The 12,938-nt window shown below is 41.8% G+C and overlaps 2 protein-coding genes across 2 annotated transcripts; both read right to left on the reverse strand.

Moving 5' to 3' along the window:
• Positions 1–140: 140 nt before the first annotated feature.
• LOC137881965 (transient receptor potential cation channel subfamily M member 1-like) lies at positions 141–6,278 on the reverse strand. Its single transcript, XM_068724197.1, has 16 exons — positions 6,114–6,278; positions 5,876–6,010; positions 5,697–5,747; positions 5,432–5,572; positions 5,309–5,338; positions 4,920–5,212; positions 4,430–4,658; positions 4,142–4,273; positions 3,914–4,045; positions 3,684–3,812; positions 3,300–3,551; positions 3,002–3,176; positions 2,175–2,319; positions 1,875–2,080; positions 1,595–1,727; positions 141–1,497 (listed from the first exon to the last, which is right to left on the reverse strand). The coding sequence occupies exons 1-16, from the start codon at positions 6,276–6,278 to the stop codon at positions 141–143; spliced, it is 3,705 nt and encodes a 1,234-aa protein (XP_068580298.1).
• A 2,483-nt stretch (positions 6,279–8,761) lies between these two features.
• trpm1b (transient receptor potential cation channel, subfamily M, member 1b) lies at positions 8,762–10,369 on the reverse strand. The gene is made up of 5 exons (XM_068723454.1): positions 10,290–10,369; positions 9,979–10,192; positions 9,549–9,673; positions 9,277–9,448; positions 8,762–8,940 (listed from the first exon to the last, which is right to left on the reverse strand). Exons 1-5 carry the CDS (start codon positions 10,290–10,292, stop codon positions 8,762–8,764), a joined length of 693 nt encoding a protein of 230 aa, XP_068579555.1. The 5' UTR covers positions 10,293–10,369.
• Positions 10,370–12,938: the final 2,569 nt, after the last annotated feature.

The raw sequence follows: 12,938 nt of genomic DNA on the forward strand, positions 1-12,938 counted from the left end.
TTTTTATCATTAATGTGAAATCATGAACTCGATAACCTCCATTAGAAAGGCAGGCTAGTTCTCTGCATTGCTGGTGGCTTTCAATTCCTCCTCTGTATATTTTTCCTCATTCTGTTGCATCCCTCCTCCCTTTGTGGCTCTTAATTCTTTTCCTGTGGATGATCTTCTTTCTGCTCTGCCTCCATCTTCTTCCCCTCATCGTCCCCTGCTTCCCTGCAGGCTTCAACCAGGTCTCTCTCGCTGCTTGAGGCTCTGGGCTCCTTGCTAACCACCTTTGCTTTCCTCTCGTTGGCATTAAAGCTCTGCGATCTGTGAGACGGAAAATGCCTTTCATCAGCTACAGTCAGATACTCGGTAGTGTCTGAGAGATTTCGCTTGGCCTTCATCTTTGTTTGGTGTTCTGCGGGTTCCTCTGCTGGATGAGCTCCCTTGCTTTCTAAAGGAATATGATCCGTCTGACTCTCATCTTTTTTAGGCTCTGAAGGTGCAGCGCTAGCTTGGAACTGCTGGGAGAGAGTTCTGACTGTTGACACTTTAGGCATGTGTCCAATAGTGCTCGGGTGCACCTCGTACTCCAAGTTTGCCGGCCACTGTTTTGGTGTTTTAGTGATCTGTTCCACTACTGACTTGTAGTCTGCAGTTTCCACATCGTCACCTGCCTCCGCTGGGTTGTAGATGATGCTGCTCATAGCTCTCTTTTTCATGATAGGGGAAGTCTGGCTTTGGATTTCAGTAGGGACATATCTCAAAGATTTAGTCCTCTTTGGGGAAGAGGAGGTTCCAGGCGGCAGTTGGGCCTTCTTTGTGGGCTCATCTGCTTCCTCGGGTTCATCAGGCGGGCTGACAATGATGGTGCTCATGGCCCTCCTCTTTGTCAAAGGAGAAGTGGGTTGGTCTTCAACTGGATAGTATCTCAAGGATTTAGTTCTTTTTGGTGGAGAACAAGGCTGTAGTCTATCTAGCAGCATTGTGCTGCCTTGTTTTAGGTTGGATATGTTCTCTTGACTCAATGCTGCAGAGGCAGGCTTTTGTTCACATGGAGATATGAGAATGTCCACACATGAACTTGGTCGTGATCTCTCCAAACCACCAACCTCTAAGGTCTGACCACCTTCCTTTGTGTTGAGAGTACAAATACTGGAGGCTTGCCGCAGACTCCTCTGTCTTTCTACGCCAGTTTTAGTTGTCTCATCTGTGTCCTTCTGCTTCGATGCAAACTCCTCCATGTCCATGTGAAAGCGATAAAGACTGTAACCATCAGCACTGTTAATACTGCCCTGGCGCAGTAGGGAGGAGGGGTCACAGACAGAGGAGTTTCGAGAATAGGTTCTGGTCAGTTCCAGTCTGTCCACCCCTGCAAGCTTTTCCAGGGCAACCGCCATGCGTCCGTGGATCTCTTCCAGCTGTGCCAAGCGCAGATCCACTGTCTGCAGGGAGGCCTTCATAGTGTTCTCCCTCTCATTTACCTCCTCCAGACGCATGGACATATTCTCAACTCTGCCAAGAACACCAGAGAAACAATAGTTTATGTGAGCATAAACTGTAATCAACATGCTTAGAAATGTCTGAGCCATGCATGAAAAAGGGTGTTCACCTTTCTGAGGTAACCTTGATGCGTTCGTCACTGGAGGACTGCTGCTCGTCCTCTTTCTCACGGAAATATTCCTCCACACACTGTTCTTCAAACTCATACAGACTTTTTAGCTCCTCTGGATTCAGCCTGAGCTCTGGTAGAAACAAACCATATTGTGAAATCAGTCAGTGAGTTTCAGTCAGAACCAATACTGACCTGTAATTATATATGGGCTGCAACATGTTTTTTTTTTTGTGATTCATTTGTGTGTATTTTTTTGGTATCATTAGAGGTGACTTACTGAGTCCACGGTCCTTCTCATCCAACTCTCCATCTTGTCTCTTTCTGGCACACCGGCGAAACAGCCTGTTGAAGAGGATGTAGAGGTGGCTGAAGATGATGAGAGGTGGCGGCAGGATGGGACGGTCATGAAACGTCATGATCAGCTGATATCTCTGGAACTTCCACACCTGGTTGGAAATGGACTTGATTTCACAGAAAGTGTTGCTGTGGAAAAGGAAACCAAGACCACTGAGTATACACACTGTAATAGCAGATGTTTCTTGTAATAGAGCAGTTAGACATTGGGGCATATACTTACTTGAACACGGCAATGAGCAAGTTAACCAGAAGAATGTTTGCCACGAGAAGGTAACAGGCCATGATGGCAGGTGTGAGCCAGGCACCAGGGATACATGGAGGCAGTTTCTTCCCATCCTCGTCATATAAATGTTCACCACAAGGAGCTGCAGCGAAAGAAACGTTCTAGTTATAGAAATGATTCTGAGCTCTTTAACTAACTGATTTGAAATGTATTCTTGGCTTGAACACTACTCACGGTTGATTTCCATCGCATAGACTTGGAGAAACATTGAGAAAGCGTTAAAATCATTAAACACAATTTTTTTTATATCGCACTTCTGTCAAGGTCAAGCCGATGTCCATGAAAGAGTGGACTGGTGTTATCAAAATGTTTCTCCAATTTGCCACTAATCAAACACTAAAGATAGTTTCTTTATTTTATATCTCTGGCCTATTTTTTAGTATATTAAAACAAACAGAAGGATCAGCAACTTCCTCAGAAAACATCTGTTTTAATATTTAATAACGCTGCTAATTTAGGCTTTTTCGATAGCTGCTTGTTGCCTTCACCCTGACAGAAGAAACACTGACAGAAAAGCTACTTAAAGGCAGATGATCATGATTGAGGAAATTAGATAATAATACATATCCTGCTTTTCCTCAATGCAAAATGATTACCATGTATTGAAGGTTAATATAAATATGCCAGCAGAGGGAGACAAAGTATTGTGGGTTTACAGTGTAATATATTATTCATAAACAGAATTTGAAACACGAAAAATACAGTAACACTGATCATCTGCCCAGAATCAGGAAACAGAATCTTACTATGAACTCTAGTCTTACGGTCTATCGAGTCCGCAAAAACCTCTCCGTAGATCATCCAGTAGGGCATGTAGAAAATGTTTCTGGCCAGGCGCCACGTTGGCTCCTCATCAGGGTGAAGGATGGCTTGCCGAGCCACCCCGAAGCTCATAAGCACCACCAACATGATCACCACAAAGTACATCATATCTATCATCTGGAAGACAAGAAGCAAATATAAATTATAGCGTAGTGTAAACTTCTGTTCATTCTGTTTGGGTTGCATGTCATGTCTGTCATGTGATTGTCACATGATTTGTGAAACACTAAATGTTGTTACCATCTTCCCTATCATCATCACATAGGGTCCCAGGTATTTGTTGACTCCAAAGATGTCCAATACACGAATGTACCAGAAGATGATGTCTATGCAGTAGATGACTCTGCCATAGCCCAAGTAAGGTTCATGCTGCAGCCGTAGCATTAGACCTAGAAGGAAGGTGCAAATGGCAGCCAGGTCTGTGATGTTCCAGTACTCCTCCAGCCACACACTTATCTTCTGTTTCAGCTTCCCCGGCTCTGACATCAGAATCTAGACATCAGGGTTTAAAGGTCATGCAGATGCCACACAATATCGATAATATCTATACCTATATATATGTATATGCATTACACTTATAAGGACTCAAATCAGATACAATTTATCATATTTAATGGCTTGTACCTGTCTGACTTTTTCTGATCCAAGTGTGAGGATGTATGCAATGACAGTCCACTCTTGTAAAGATGGCCATCGCTCCATTTTTACCAGGATTATATAGTTGTACAACATCAAATATCCCAGATAGCAAATCTGTTGGAAGAAGAAAATACCAAAATGCCATTGTATTTAAGTCACTACACTCTAAGTGAAAAAAAAGAGAAATCATTGTTGATTAAATGAAGGAAACTTACAGTGTTGAACCAGAATTTGGTGAATGGCGCATTATAAAACTCAAAGAGCCTTTTGCCAATGGGGATTTTGCGGACATTAGTACTACCCTCCTCTTCATCCCCCTTTCGGGAAGTTGCATCATTATTAGGGTCCTACAACATAACAGAAAACTCTCAGTTTCAGCTTATGATTTTTCACCTTTGACAAGAAAAAGTATTTAAACAGGATGTGTAAAATTAAATAATTACCTTGCTGGATTTTGTGTCGTCATCCTTGTCTTTTCCCTGTTCTTTGTCTCCAGGTGCATGATAGGATGCATCATCTCCAAGACGGAAATCCAACAGTAGAATCAGAGGAGGAAAGACGATTCCCAGAATAACCTTGGTGAGAAAACATTTTTTATAAGACACAGTGAGTTTGTTGTTATTTTACTCTTACTTAAATGCAATACTACAAGTATTACAACTAGCAATGTTATTATTATTGTGAAATATTTTTTTATGGATGCCTCAAAGAAAACATTTTGTGATATCAACCTTGAGGCCGGGATTTTTGCCGATCCTTAAGCAGCCCATCCACATGTCGGTGAGCAACATCTGGCTGCAGGTGTGGGCAATGAAGTCACGTTGCTTAGCAGCCACAGCCAGCTTCAGACAGGTGGAGTTACTCCAGTTGACCAGCTCATATGTTAGGAGTTTCATGGCTACCTGTTCGTCATGCTTGTAGGACTGGTCCAACAGCTCGTAGGCAAGCTGGCCAAATTCTCTATGAAAGAGAGGAAACTATGATATTAATGTCTTTATTGCACACTCAAAAGAATTTGAGATCACAGAGGAGGAAAAAAAACATGAATGCAAAAGAAGCAAGTGAAAAGTTGAAGTTAATTACATAACAGATATTGCTGTTCACTAGAGGACAGGAACCCAATGTAAAGAGTGATATGCACCTGTGTGTTTTTATTTGGGGAGAAAATACCTTGTGAAAGCTACAGGTGAAAGATTTGTGAGAGATGTTAAATGTACTGACTTGGAGTTATTCTCCAGGTCTTGGGAGATGTCATCCACCAATTCACTCTCAGAGCACTCATGGGCCATGGCTCTATACAGTTTACAGGCCACCAGGGCTTTTGCCATAGCTTCTTCGCCACGCTGCCAAAGAAACAGTGCCATCTTCTGGCGCTTCATCAGCACCGCCCATAGCATCAGCTCATGGAAGGGGAACTTGAATCGACAGACCTCAGGGTCATCCACGTCAATTTCCACCTCTTCTTCTTTCTTCTTTTTTGGCTTTTTCTTGCCCTTTGACCTTGGTTCATCATCCTGACGACATGGAAACATAATGATGGATTATTGTTCTGTGTGGGTTGTATTGTTTTTAGTTACTTGACAGATTTTGTTGTGGAAAGGATACCCCACCTCCATTCCAAGAAGCTTCAGAGCCTTCGGCTGCAAGAAGAGAGCAATACATCATTAATACCAAAATGTTACTTAATATGATGAACGAGCTATTATTAGTTATTTTCTTCCACCCATGCGTACCCTTTTTAGTCCATACAAATTATTGTAGAGGTTGCGGAAAGCCTTCCTGGTGTAATTGCTCCTGTAAGCTCCCCCCATGAAGCACTCCAGCACCAGACCAATATCAATCACAGTGATCTGATAATCTGGAGGAAGGTTTCCCTGCAAAACCACCAGTGTAATATGTAATAGAGTAAGTATCTCAAGATGATGTATGACCTGAAAAAAGTCTTAAATGTTAGACATTATGCAGAAAGAAAATATGTAATTGGAAAAATCATTTTACCTTTTTGATATCCCTGACCACAGTATTCAGTGTATTAGCGGGGCCAAGTTTCTGAGGGAAGAGCAAAGAGGAGGAAGAAGAAGGTTGTGTAATTAGTGTCAACCTTTTTCATATTTGTCAGATCTGTATTTTAAAGGCGTTCAGTCTCATTTTCGTGTGCTGCAGTGTGTCAGGCCCACCGTGTTGTATAACTCCTCCAGTCTGGGAATGGTGAGGAAGTGGTGAATGTTGACCCCATTCTCAAGGAGCAGTTTGACAAAGTCCACTCTGTCAAGCACCAGAGCATCCATCATAGCCTGCTCCAGAGAGTTCACCTTAGAGTAAGATAGATGACTTATCATTTACACATCACAGCCATCATTATATATTCATATTTTGAACTGAAGTGAGAGTTTTTGCCATAAACCCCACTCTTACCCAACGAATCAACTCCAACTTCCTAGGGTCTGTTTCCTCTGGAGGTTCAGGCTTTGTCTTTCCCTTCCCCTTCCCCTTCTTTCCCCGGGCTTTGTTCCGAGGTGCGCTGGCAGGACTCTTTTGCTTCTCTTGAGCCGGGGATGTAGACGTTGTAGAGTTGACCATGGCACCGGCAGGCTTACCAAGCAGGGAATAAGGTGAATAAATAAATCTTAAGCAAAAAAATATTAATTTATTTTCTGCCATTAGTTGTACTTGATTACATTAAATCATTGGAATTGCGATAATCTGAGAAACACGACATAGTTTATAGGAGATCTCTCTGTGCTTCTGCTATATGTCGAGGATACTTTGTTGTTTAACGATATAGTTGAAGACATATAAAACTGCTCTGCTTTGAATATTAATAATAAATATCTTTTTTTTCCACAAAATGAAGTAACAATAAGCCAAACACATTTTGAGTGTAGGGGGACTTTGAGCAACTCCATTTCAAAATGAAATAATTTCCTTCTGTACTAAATACATCTTTGCCAGCTTTGTAACTGTACTGCACTCATATGAAATGATTAATTTACATTATTCACATGTGAGCCCCCACTTACTGGTAAATTGTGTCCGTAAACAAATATGTGATTGCGAGCAATGTCCACTCTGTTCCAGGCCAGAGCCAAACTAAGCTGGTCAGCTGCTGCTGCATTTGTGCCTGATGCAAAAGAAATGGAAGGACAGACAGAGAGAGAATAACAAGCATGTAGTTCATCGCAAGAAAAATATTGCTGTGAAGTAATAGTACACACACATGTTGACTTGTCTGTTGTGGTGTAGCCAGATAATACCTTTTAACAGGGCAGTAAGAATGGCCATTTCAATATCTTGTTGTCCCTCAGAACCCATTCGAAAAACTGTGATCTGCATGTGAAAAATAAACGAAAAGAGAAGAAACGACAGCAGACTTGAAGCCTTATACTGTAATGGTTGAATCAGGTGATAACAAACCACCTAAACGAATGGATGAATGAATGAACCACTGTAACTGCAGCTGTAAACATGTGGTGATGAACTGATGGGAGATTCTTTCAGCTAGACCTCTCACTGCAGGCTGACCATTGAACAAGCTAATTTTACTAGTCAGACAGCGTGATAGTGTTTTCTTTGTTATGGACTCGACTATATCAAATGAAATTACGCTGACGGGTCTGTCACATGTGCAGCCATGGTAAATGGGATTAAGTTGGGATGAATATGTGGCACGGCGCCAGAGATGTCGGGGCTGGTCTCGGGATGCGTTGATAATGAAGACTGAAAACTTGTGTTGTTCTTTCAGACAGTTGCAGGATGCGCTGTGTGTTTTTTTGCAAATAGGGAGACTATTATATTGGTGAACTCCTAATTCGGTTAAATGTTGCAGCCTGGTGTTACATCACAGCAAATTTCAGCCTTCTAAATCAGTGTTTCTATCTGTTAAACCCAGCTGTTCACATGGGATGCACTTAGGATGAAAGGATTATTTGGGGACTAGACGGTGACACTGATTCACCTGTAGGTTAGTCATGGCACTTTAGATTAAGAGCAGGCAGCAGTGTGGCCTTTTAGTTGCTTATAAAGAGCTCAAACAACTTGGCGGCTCTGTCAGATTGTCTGGGTTGGGTATCAGTGAAAACTAAATGCCCACAGCGGTATGATCTTTGAAAAAGCAGTTTAAGTTGCTTATCTGAGTGTGTTGGAGCATTAGGCAGTCTAATACATTGGGGATAGAGAATGCAGAGTCGCTGGTGAAGTGATAGCACTCTGAGGACTGAAAAAAACATGGGGAGTGGAAAGAGAACCTGGCTGAGGATTAGGGAGATGGATCCTCTCCTCCATCTGTGTGCTGCATGCTTAATGTGGATGGATGAAGTAAAAGTCTCTGCTAAGCAGGTGGTAGTGTGAGCTGATCTTTCCCACCCAAATGTATGCAGTCTGTAGATTAAATATATGCTGGGTATTACAAACTACTAATCACTTCACTTGCGGAAATCTGATGGAGATTCACAAATGCTGCAGCTATTTATGTGCCACGGTCTCCAGCAATTCTCTGCATTGTTTCCATTGAAGTACAGTTTATCTCTGCAGAATCAGACACCCACAACCACTTTACAGCTGCGTGCTTATACATGAGGGTTGATGATGTAGTGAAGCTGGGAATGCCCCAGATTACATGAACATATGGCACATGACCACAAGGAGAGATGACAAGCACGCTGTGGGGATTATGTTTATTCGATATGTTAATGGAAATACACAGATGAGTGGAATGTATAAATGACGATGGAGACCAGATGAATTCACAACTCAGATATTTATTGATTAACACAGACATGTTATTTTCAAATAATACTTGTGGAATATCTTGAAGATATCAACACCTTCTTTTTCAGTTTATTCTCCTACTCACCAGTTCCCTTTTCTTCATGCACTCCATAACCATGAGCAGGATCTGCTGCGACTGGCTTTTGCTATAATTGAAAGTCTTCTGAATAGTTACCAAAAGTTGCTCTCTGACATCATCATGAACCATCCTGGAAAAAGAAGATTCAAGGAGAACAAATCAGCTTTTACCAGAGGAATGCTATCCAAGTACAGTAAAAGAGAAATCATCTAAAAGCTCACCCTCCTTCCTCTGAGAACTTGTGTGCGAAGGAAATTATGTCGGAAGCTCGGCCGCTGCCGTCGCACACCACCACGGGGATGGGAGGATCGTCTCTCAGACTCTCCAGTGCGATGGAGATCACGTTGGGGCCTCCCTCCACTATCATACACACTAGAGGAACCCCCTGACCCAAACCTGGAACACACAGCCAGAAATACTGAGTCCTCCCATCCACACATTTATCACCAAAGTGTCACCTTATGATAACAGAATTTTGAGAATGTTGGAGCAGAACACATTGATTTGATGGGCGCGAACAGACGAAACCGGAGGAGGGAGTGAAGTCAGTGGTGACAGTTGAGCATCCCTTTGCTGTCCCTGCCTTATCCAAGCTCCAGGCATAGGATGACAAAGGGAAGCCCACAGGTCACAGAGGAGCTCTCCATCCGCATGTCCAACAAGACTCTAACACACACTCAAACACACCATGGACGATGTTTTATGATGTCTGCGGAGCGCTGCTTGACTTACGCGTGTTGATCTTCTGCAGGGAGATGTGCTTCTCCAGCAGCCGGCGAAGTTTGACCTCCGAGCCGTACTTCCCACAGGTGCCGTTGTCAGTCAGGATGAAGTGGGAGTGGCTGTTATTAAGCACAGCCAGCTTGCTCAGTGGGTTTGCCATTGTCTGATAGGGTTTGTTTACCTGGAAAAAGAAGGACAAATTAGTTTGAAATGTTTTAAGAAGAAATATTAGTAAGAAAGGGTCTTTTTTTCTGGAAACTAAAAGCAGAAAAGGTTCTCACATCTTTTCCGATGAGATCCTCTTTGTTTTCCAGGATCCCCCATGGAGCAATTCCTATAGCGCACACCTTCCCTCGTGACTTGGAGGAATGATCCTTTAAGGCATCTCCGACATGACGGATCACTCCTAAGATGTAAACAGCAAAATATAGTAAACATGAATAATGACTCTTCCAACTGCCTAATGGGGCAGGATCATGGGGTACAGTGCTGTTACTGACATGCACCACCACACATTTGTCATTTGTGATGAATTTTCACTAATTACAGTGCTTAAACCTGTGACAATGGGTTAGTCAAATCCCTCCCAGGAAATTGCAGAATAGGTATTATTTATTGAAAATTTTGAGCAAAGGTAATCTTCTAATGTCATAAATTGTTATTTTGTGAAGCGAACATTAAAAGCGTTGTCCTGAACTGTCAGCGTCCTACCCGTGTTGACTCCACCCGTGAAGATCCAAGCTCCGGTGGTGACGGCAGCTTTGATCAGGCCTTTTCCAAACACTTGCTTGAGTTTGGGCTGGAGGTCGAAGTTCTGGAGACCTCCGTGGACGGAGATGAGCAGGGTGGGCAGTTCCAACTGCCAGTCCTTCACCATCAAATGCAGGAGGTTGTCAGGTTTGGTGTCATAGGAGACTCTAATATACTAGTAGAGAACATAAGGGAAGAGAACCATAATGTGAGTTATTTCTAATCAAACCACAAAGTCACTGTGAATTAATTTTTTAATGGCTTAGACTCACCATGGCCTTGTTGACAAATCCACCACCCTGGAACTCTATTAAGCCGTAGGCGTCGGTTGGGTAGGTCCTGGTGTGCTTGATCACACTCCATTTATCCTTTGGGGTGTCAATCTGCACCAGCTGGTTCGCTTCCTCTAGCGAGTTGGCACCAGCAGGGATGGCCACGTGCTGCGTTGTCAGCTGACCACAGGAACATCTACATAGATCACAGAACAAACCTGTCAGTCCTGAGCCCTGTGTGGATGTAGACTTAAAAATGTGCGTTGATCACGCATAGAAATCCCTGAGCAGCGTCCTATCCAGTGCTAAATCATGATTAGAAGCAACTGAGCCAAGTGTTGTTGAGTCTGCTCATGAAGGCCGTGTCTTTTCCTCGAAACACACATTGCACAGGCTCTTTAATGACTGTGTGCCCATTTCTGGGAAATTTGTGCCTCGGCGAACAAAGGCCTGCACTGCCTGGCTGCTCCCGGAGCCCAGGACAGTAACCATGTCCTACAATACCCTCTGAAATATAATCCTGATAAATGTCTGATAATCTGCAGTCATAGGTGTCCTGATTAAGTAAATTAAAATGATTTCTAGGTTATTTAGAACAATACACATAGTAAAAATGAAGCTGAATTTACACATTTAACACTGTCATTACAAATTCTTTAGTTTTCACCAGCCTGCTTACTTTTTCTTTCTTTTTTTTTTTTATAAATAAAGCTTTCAACTTTTAGAGAGTAAAATAATTTTTGTATCATATAGCAGTAAAAAGGAGCAACTGAAATTAATTTGATGATGAATTTAAATTGTTTTTGAGTTTTCATGTCATGTTCAAATGATAATGATAATGAGCTGCTGTTCATGGCTCAGGCCACATTTGCCACAAGTAATAACCATTTAAAAGGCAGTATGAAGAGTGTAAATACCTGGTCGGGTCCTTGGTGGGGAATTTGTGAATACATTCTCTTTTTAAAAAGGTCCTGTCAATCCAAACTTTTTGTGCCTGTAAAGAGGAAATATAAGAGAGGAAAAGGTGTTAGCTCACATTGTGTCATACTATGGTCACAGGGAGATCATCTTTGCAGGCCTGTATTTAAATTTCACTATTAAAATCCTCTTGGTAGTAATCCCGGCTAAAAGATGAAAACTATATGCATCCTGCGAAGAAACCCAGTGAGGGCGGGGAAAATATAAATCGAAGTGAAAATGTTTCTGCAGAGACTTTGAAATACAGTTTATATTGCACGGTGACTGTTAACAGCTAGTAATATCGTATGCAGTAGATGCGGACTAACACCTTTCATTGTCTGCTCGAGCTTGATAAGCAGCCAGTGGAAAGCATCACACACAAAGTACTATGCCCACGCACTTTGTCAAATCCTGCTCTGATTGCTGTCTGATTTTTTTTTCAGTGCTGAGCAAAAATAACCAAGTTCAAAGCAAAGTTTCTCTGAGGGCCTTTGTTGACGGTGGAGCCCCAATTAAAACTCAAGCATTGGAAGCAAATCTTTCCAAGAAAACACTCGGAAGTCCAGTGTGGCAAACAAAAAAAATCATCTTAATATTTAACTGCATTGATAGCTTGAAACATTGTAAAAGAAGTATTTCAACGTCACCTGTTAGTCTGAAGTCATATGAGTATGAAAGACTTGTGAGTCTTGTCTTGTGAACAGCAATCACAAGTTCCAATAAAACAGTACAGTTACTGTTCTCTCTTGATCAGCACAATTAGTCTCAGTCAGCAGGGCTGCTGTAAAACCACAAACTATCCATTAAGTTCTGCATAAAGAAAAAATAAATATTTGATCAGGTCTATAGTATTTTTTACAACCTGTTTTTACATATTTATGATTAGTTTATCCATCTAATACTATGTGCTAGTCTTAATGAGTTTAACTGGAACAGTACTGCTACAGTTGTTTATTCCTTAATTCACACTTTTTCTCCTTCCCTTCATACATATATGAATAAATATTTTTCTTTTCTTAACCCCTATAATGTTTGCTACTGTGATGACCTGATTTCACCCAAAAGACTCAATCAAGAGTCATCTGATAAACACTTGGTTGAGTAGATAATATCACTATGTGATATTTTGCTAAAAATACACTGTTTTCCTATTTATTTAGTTGCAATGGCATTATTGCATATTCCTTTTCAAACAGTTTGGAAAAAGAATGTACCACCTTGTTGTATTTTGTTGTTGTCGGTCTTGTTACAGCAGTTTTCCATCTCACCGTTATTATGCATCATTAAACACCCAGAACTCTTAAATTGCTGCCTGTTCTCATTCATCACATCTGAATTCACATTCCATGATCTGTAATTTGTTCCACATCTCTGTAATATCTAACTAATTGTCCCATAAAAGCAATCTAAATCATTTAAAAAGAGTTGCAGTTACAGAATGTAGATACACTTACACACAATCTTCTGTCCGAGCTGCAGAGTCCTATCTGCTGCTGGAGGTTAAGCCTAGAGAGTCGAGAGGAAGTCTAAAGTCTGCTGCTCCTCCAGCAGAGCTTTCTCCTGGTGCTGCACTCCCAGTCAAGTGCTCTCATTGAATCCCACAAGACATGAAACTTCTTCACTTTATGAGGGCCAGCTAATATGATGAGCATGTGAGCAGGGTCTTTGTTCACCCAAGTCTCATGACTC

Source organism: Cebidichthys violaceus, unplaced genomic scaffold (genome assembly GCF_023349555.1).
Source record: "Cebidichthys violaceus isolate CVI_PGR_0920_01 unplaced genomic scaffold, fCebVio1.0.p SCAF_3, whole genome shotgun sequence".
NCBI lineage: Eukaryota > Metazoa > Chordata > Actinopteri > Perciformes > Stichaeidae > Cebidichthys > Cebidichthys violaceus.

Excerpts from the sequence above, each read along its gene's own strand:
- LOC137881965 (XM_068724197.1), bottom strand. The coding sequence starts at position 6,278 with ATGGTCAACTCTACAACGTCTACATCCCCGGCTCAAGAGAAGCAAAAG. Across the intron at positions 3,552-3,683 it reads GATCAGAAAAAGTCAGACAG|ATTCTGATGTCAGAGCCGGG; the intron begins GTACAAGCCATT and ends CCTGATGTCTAG. Across the intron at positions 1,498-1,594 it reads ATCAAGGTTACCTCAGAAAG|AGTTGAGAATATGTCCATGC; the intron begins GTGAACACCCTT and ends TGTTCTTGGCAG.
- trpm1b (XM_068723454.1), bottom strand. Across the intron at positions 9,674-9,978 it reads CACGGGTGGAGTCAACACGG|GAGTGATCCGTCATGTCGGA; the intron begins GTAGGACGCTGA and ends TTTACATCTTAG. Across the intron at positions 9,449-9,548 it reads AGGATCTCATCGGAAAAGAT|GTAAACAAACCCTATCAGAC; the intron begins GTGAGAACCTTT and ends TTCTTTTTCCAG.